Below are 7,075 nucleotides of genomic sequence, written 5' to 3'. Positions count from 1 at the left end.
CTCACACAGCGTGAGCAGTAAGGGTTGAGCACTGCAACCGAAACTCCAACCACGTTTCCTCCATGTGCTGTCTCCTAATAGCTGTCCTCAGGCTGCTCCCTTTTTTGGACACTACAAATTGCCCTGTGGGGATATCGTTTTTTTCCATTGACTAGGCAAAGTGGCTTAGAGTGGAAGCCAGGCAATTTGTTTGTGGCCCTTGAAGCTCCATTTTATCAGAGGCAACAGCAGTAAGGGAATATGGCATGAAGTCACGTTCAGAAGCTGAAAAGGAAACACTTTAACACAGCAAATAAACCTTGCAAAACTCTGCAAACACAGCATTTCACACAGTGATGTAATGAGAAAGTAAACATGACTCTTTGATAAACACAGATTGAGTAGCATTGTTTGAGACTTTTTAATATTCAGGAGATTAAAGACATATAAAAAAGTGTCAATCATTCAGCAGTAAAATAAAAAAATTAAAATTCTTAGGCCTTATGAGCAGAACATCACAAGTATCTATTACCAGCAACTGTACATCAGGTTATCATCATCTGAATAATGAAATGTGACTTCTGACACATCCAGTGGCTCTTTCAGACACACAGAGTGGGATCACCTCCATGACAAGTGTTCTGGACAAATTCTTAAGTATAACTTAACCAAGATGTTACTATACAGCACCTCTGCAAGATGCATGCAGTACAAAAAACACATTTCAAAATAAGTTCTAATGTCTTTAGTTTATTATAAAAGAAAACAAAAAATTAGTCCATCTTTCTCTTTTTTCCTTTAGCAGGAGTTTTGGAGGTACGTTCATTTTCAGCATTTGGTTCCCAGAGTGCATTTCTTACAAACCTAGAAGCAGCTCCTTTATTGAGTTTGGATGCTTTTTTCTTGTCTGCTATTTCTTTGACCTTGTTCATGTATGTTCTTATTCTCTCCTAGGAAGAGGGGAAAAAAAAAAAAAAGTATATTTCACACCATTCTCCGAAGACTGATGCTAAAATAAAATGAATGAGTACAAGCTCTCCACACTGTGCATTTCTGTAACTATAATACCCTGAAAAACAGCATCATTTAAATACATACACGACTTTGCTTTTTGCAAACTTGAGGCTTCCCCTTTGGCAGATTTTCCATCACAGTATACTAGTATCTGCATGACATTCACTGTCTTAGGAGTATGAAGTCCTACAGAAATGAAGACTCTGCATCTGACTTACAGCAAGGTGACAATTGTTCTTGTAAGCAAAGTTAGAAAACAAAATACAGAACTCAATTTGGAGTTTTGCCTACATAAAGATAGCAAAATAATATTTAGCTATTTGACATATTTGTAGATTAATTATACTGCCTAACTAAAAAAATAAAAAAAACCACAAACACATCCACAGCACATCCAAATGAAGCCAAAAAAGCATCTTATAGAAAATCAAAGATGTTACAAGCATTACACAAGTGACTACAAAGTCGTCTTGTGGCTAAGATCCTAAAATGGTCAAGGGGCCTTATCAATTATCTTTTTAAAGCAGCCTGATGAATTTCCAGCTGTACCAGAAATTCCTTTTATGACCATAAATAACAAAGCCTGTTTCTACTGCCATTCCAAAAAGCAAGGGGATGCTTTCCTGCCATCTTAGCCTACCACAGTCATTCAGTGATTAAGATTGTTGTCTTTTAACAAAGTATGGGTTGGATTCAATCCCACCCAAGCACACCCTCCTAGATTAGCAATCTTATTTATGTGCCTACTCATCCTCATCTACATCTGCAATCAATAAAGAAAATTACTTTGAGAGCGTAACTAAACCCCTCCAAAATGGGAATCACCCCATTAAAAGGCTGCTTCTCTTCACTGACCAGAGAGGTCACTTACAGTAATTCTGTAAAATACATGAATGTTTGGTTGATAGATTTCAGAACTACATATTTAGCCTAATATGGAGTTGAAGTGTAGGGCCTTTAGGTGATAGTGTAATACAAGCAACAGTAACATATGTATGTACACACACACACATAGATAGCACTTTGATACCTGAATCATAAATGTGGATTAACAGAACATTTATGAATACTGGTAACCAAATAAATGTTGATATTATGTAACACACACATTTCTCACACAGCCACTGACAGCTCTCTGAATCTGGAACAAAAGTTACAAGACCTACACCACAGAACTGCTTTTCCATTCTTCAGTGACTTATAAGCAACTGATCTGTCAAAATTTGGCCACTCTCCCTGTATGAAAACCATCACTTTAATGAGGCCAGCTTTACAGGGTCTGAAGTCATGATAGACTGTGATATTTCTTTGGTGACCAAGACAGCTAATGAGAACAGATGGCAAACCTACATGTACCAGCCTGGGAAAAAGGAGCTGACAAATGTCAACGTGATGGGAGAAATTAACTCCGATAGCTTAAATGCACATTTTATTAATACACTTTGAATCCCCCTGTACTCCCTCTATATACATGAGGAGAGCAATTGTAAAAACAAAACAATCGTGACAGATTGGTCTTTTTTAATTCCCTTTGCACCTGAATGAGAACATCATGATGCTCTTGGAAGGAAGCAGTGGGCATTCGTTCACCTTGGCACTTGTAAAAGGCAGAGAGAACAGGCTGAGAATCTAGGCTATGATAATTCACTCATTCTTCAGTTAAAATGGCAGCAATTGTGAAGTAAAATACCAGCATAAAATAGCCACAGCAGAAGAGATAAAATTTATATTTTAGTATCACTAAATTAACACCATGTTCAGACACTATATAATATAGGAGGAACAAGAAACTGACTGAAAGCTCATGAAATATTAACTGATCCATTTTTTAATATTATACAGTCTAGACTACTGAGAACCTCACAAAATTAAAAATGGAAGTATTCTTGTTATTCAGGCTAGCTTTCCACATTTTTCAGTCCTATCTTCCATTCCACTGCAAGGATTATGTAAGGATTACATTTAAGGTAACTATTTTACTACCGCCCAGATTTAATATTTTCATTTATACAGGAATTAAAATAGGTAGCTCTAAGTTTTGATTTCTATTTTTTCATCAGGCTAAATGATTTGATTTTTTTTTAAGTCAGCAGAATTTTCAAGCTAGCCACCCTCCTATACCGTAGTCATGCATCTAAATGGAATATAAAGACAAACCTAAAAGATTTATTACAGGTTGTAAATATGTCACTAATGCAGAATTACTGGACAATACACATACAACTGGTGCCAAAAAAGCTTTTAGCTTTGTTGCCGAACTGGATTCTTTACTGCTGAGAAAATGAATTAATGGAGGAGCTGGGAGGGGGAGGGGGGCTCCTTCCCGTCTTCGCCAGTAAATCAGCCACACGGTACTTTCAGAGTCATACAAGAGTAAAAAAAAAGGCAGCCTCAGAGATTAACATGATTCCTAGTATTTATAAGAAAAAAAAAATGCCATACTGGAAGTTATAAATTATTATCAGGCATGTAACATTTTTCCATTTAACAGATAGAAGTGAAAAGCTGCTCTGTTCAGAATCCAGTTCTCAAAGGTGGAGAAACAATAAGATGACACCATTCATCTTCTTGTTCTTTCCTAATTTCAGCAGGCTCTACAACTTTGCTTTAAACAGTACTTTTTGGAGCTAAAACTATTATTTTCTTTGTTTAGAGAGCCCAGCAGAGCATATGAACAGTTATATAAGACCACGTAGCATAAGCATGCTATTACAGCAACATAGCAACTTTAAACATAGATATAAACATTTTTTTTACTTCTAGATGAGTTAACTGGTGTGGGCAAGTAAGATATTGCAGTGCGTGCAGTGCATGTGTAAGAATCTTACCAGTTCTTGTTTCACTGGATGCTCCTTTGGATTGATTCCCTGAGTAGCCAAGTATACTACAAGAAAAAAAAAACAAACAAAAAAGGTTTTTTGAAACTGAAGGGTGCTGTGACTGAGGATGCAGTAAGTGACATAGGAAAACTGTAGTTTCCATATAAAAGTTTCCATATAATAAGAATTGAATTTAACTGTGTTGTTAAGTATCTGACAAGCTGTTATCATCATACTGCAGCTAAAACAAAACCTAATATGGTTAAACTTTCTGTCCTTTAAAGGACAGAAAAGGTTGCCACAAAAAAAAGCAGAAAAAAAGTCACCCTCATGCATGTACAAAGCCAGCTTTTGTAAACATAAAGTTTTGATCTGGAGTTTCAAAATCATTTACCCTATGGATGGCAATAATTTGGGTCCTTGGGGTAATTAGGAGTTATCTAATTATCTGGCTGTGAAATATGATGATGTATTGCTTGCAGCTGCCTAGGTGTTCAAATGGCAGTCAGAAATATTACATACAGAAATACCACATACTTACCCCAGAACAAGGAATTTAATGTGTACACCGAAACCAAATCCAGCTTTGCTTGCTCAAGAGGATCTAACTAGAATGAAAAAAAAAGCACCTCATTTGCACGTTTTTTTGAGCAACACATGCACAGATTTTAGTAACATCCACATTTCATAATCGTGAATATATTCGTAAAAAACTATACACACCAAATGAGCACATTTTTGCACCACAAGTTGGCTGAGACCATGTTTATGCTTATTTCCATGCCATCACAGAACCATCCTCCCCTCTGCCAGTATTTACATCATTTTCCCAGTTTCATGTTAAATGCCACAGTCCCACATGGCCAAAAGCACAGAGTCTCTTGGCACACAGCTCTAAGACTATTGTTCCTGTAGTCAGAAATAATCCCTGTTTTTCCACAGAAAATGAATTCAAAGTAGTTTTTGCTATCCATGGAAGGAAAAACTCCAGGTCTCAAGATTGCTGAAGCTCAAATGTGAACATAGTATACCACAGACAGGCAATGAACATGAACACTACACATGGTTGACTGTGTTCAATGCATGCTGGAATACTTAGGTCTGCACAGCAAAGGAAGAATAAGGGTAATGAGGTTTTTTCTTTGACTGTCAAAGTCAATTTATTATTTTAGTCCTATAAGACTTCCAGAAACTCTGATAACATCATTGTACAGCTCACTAGTTCTAACATGGATACTGTCAAAAGACTGATGTTGTCAAGACTGTTTTCTTCATAATTTATTTGTGTTAGAAACCCTCAGAGGATAAAGAAGTTCCCTCAAGTACTGGCTTTTTCTTGCCCTGCAGAAATAAATTACATGTTAGGCTTTAAACATTAAAAGATAGGCTTATGTGAAGTCTTCAGGCAGTACCTTGCTCTGTCTTTATTCCCTGAAAAAAACTCGTATTACAGACTTATGCTTATAGCTAGGGGAGACAGCTCAGTTTTTCAAACACCAGGTTCTGCAAGTCTAGACTTCCAGAATCAGATCAATTCTCCCTGCTGTCAATTCACCTTTATATCCTTCTGAGTATACCAAGTTCCATTAAGCTTGTTGTGAAACAGCCTCAGACAAAAATGTGAATGACCTCTCCATTATGAAAGAGCACTCGGCATGCACTTTAAGGCAGGTCAGGAATAAGCAAGTATGTCCTCTACCCAAGTGACTCAACTAGTAAGACCATCACTTTTCGGCTTGGAAGAGCAGATATTTCACAATTTAGTTTGTAAGACCATCTAGATAACTTAGAAATGTAGTAATTCCAAATATCTAGGTATTGAGGGCAGAAGTGTCATATCTGTTACTCCTCTGTGCAGTGGCTAGCCTAATAGACCCTTTTATTTCAGTTTGGGGTACCAGGTATTCTTGTAGTAACACCAAAAAGGCTGTCAAAAGGAAGATTATTTACCTTTTGGAGAAGCTCACTCCTGGAAACTGACATCATTGTCTTCAGCATCTCATCTACAGAGCCAAGAGATTTTTCAAATGCTGTGAGGTAATCATGAATTTCAGTGGGGTATTCTTCGGTATTAATATAATCTCCTGACATTTCCATCTGGAAAAAGGAAACAAAACTAATAATCCATTTCATTGAGTGCCTACAGAGTCAGAAGACTATTTTACAGCCCAAAGCATTAGCATTCATTCATTCATCAAACATTATAAGAAATGCCTACTGAAGAGTTCTAGCAGGTAACATCAATAGTGACACAGCTAAAGATCCTCTCGTGGCAGGGCTATCTCCTGACTGCTGTGCAAAATGGCATGAAGGAATATTACAAATGACAGGACTGTGGTACCTATTCTAACAGTCCCAAAACAGTATTTAGCTTTTATGGTCTGTGATAGAAAGAAATTATTTGCTTGTTTAAAAGAAGTGCTCTATAAATCACAGTTTATAAAGAGCTACTACTAAGTAACAGGCAGGACACATTAAAAAACAAAACAAAACAAAACAAAACACACAAAACCCAAACATCAGCGATATGGCTTCAGCCTGTCTCAGGAACAGACATTACTTCAGCTTTAAAGCGGTTATGTCGGGGTCAGTTACAACTTCCAGTGCTAAATTTAAGAGTCAATCCAAGATATTCTTCTTGTGAACCCTGTATGCAGTTCTTCTGAATTCTCTCTGGAGTATTATAATCTGGTATATAACTCTACCAGTAACAAAGCCGGGTTGATTTGGGCATTTCAGAATATGCTAGAAATCTTGTAGACTCATTTGTGCACAGCAACTGTGAGATAAGCAAAGAGGTGAAACACCCGAACGCACTCCTTGTTTGATCCCAGCATCCAGGGTAACGTGGCACAGCCACTGCCAAGCCATCTGCCTCCTGGCTTACAATCAATAGCTCTAATTCCTCCCAAATAACAAGATGTCACTTAGCTCAGGAAGCCGATGTTACTTAAAGCTACATTATTTTCTACAACTTCTACTGACCGAACAACAAGTTTTGGAATGTTCTAAGGAAAGAAGAGAAATCCGTAATTTTCCTGCCTGCTTGGTGAAGTGCATCAAGAACAGTGGGAGCACCTGGATCATTGCAGTCCCTCCTTCTTAGGATCATTGTGATAATCCCACTACCCAGCCACCGAGTACAGAGGGTGGGAATTTAAGTTGGAGAAACCACATTGTACATACGAACCCCAAGCCCACAGCTGGTGCAAACAGCAAGGAAACAGCAAACAGCTGCCACTGGAGTTTGGCTTAGATAACGA

At 37.6% G+C, this 7,075-nt stretch overlaps 1 protein-coding gene across 1 annotated transcript; it reads right to left on the bottom strand.

Annotated features, from left to right (window-relative positions):
* Nucleotides 1-752: 752 nt before the first annotated feature.
* On the bottom strand, nt 753-5,909 carry C1D (C1D nuclear receptor corepressor). The gene is made up of 4 exons (XM_008942142.1): nt 5,763-5,909; nt 4,354-4,420; nt 3,822-3,877; nt 753-929 (listed from the first exon to the last, which is right to left on the bottom strand). The coding sequence occupies exons 1-4, from the start codon at nt 5,907-5,909 to the stop codon at nt 753-755; spliced, it is 447 nt and encodes a 148-aa protein (XP_008940390.1).
* Between the last annotated feature and the right edge of the window lie 1,166 nt (nt 5,910-7,075).

Source organism: Merops nubicus, unplaced genomic scaffold, assembly GCF_000691845.1.
Source record: "Merops nubicus isolate BGI_N331 unplaced genomic scaffold, ASM69184v1 scaffold4756, whole genome shotgun sequence".
Classification (NCBI taxonomy): domain Eukaryota; kingdom Metazoa; phylum Chordata; class Aves; order Coraciiformes; family Meropidae; genus Merops; species Merops nubicus.
Note: the sequence above shows the minus strand (reverse complement) of the source record. Positions and strands in the feature narration are given on the sequence as shown.

What these genes read in the sequence shown, in the direction of transcription:
- C1D (XM_008942142.1), bottom strand. Translation starts at nt 5,909, where the DNA reads ATGGAAATGTCAGGAGATTATATTAATACCGAAGAATACCCCACTGAA. An exon ending in GGAGTGAGCTTCTCCAAAAG is followed by an intron (nt 4,421 to 5,762) that starts GTAAATAATCTT and finishes TTTTCATTCTAG; the next exon opens with TTAGATCCTCTTGAGCAAGC. An exon ending in ATCCAGTGAAACAAGAACTG is followed by an intron (nt 930 to 3,821) that starts GTAAGATTCTTA and finishes CCCTCTTCCTAG; the next exon opens with GAGAGAATAAGAACATACAT.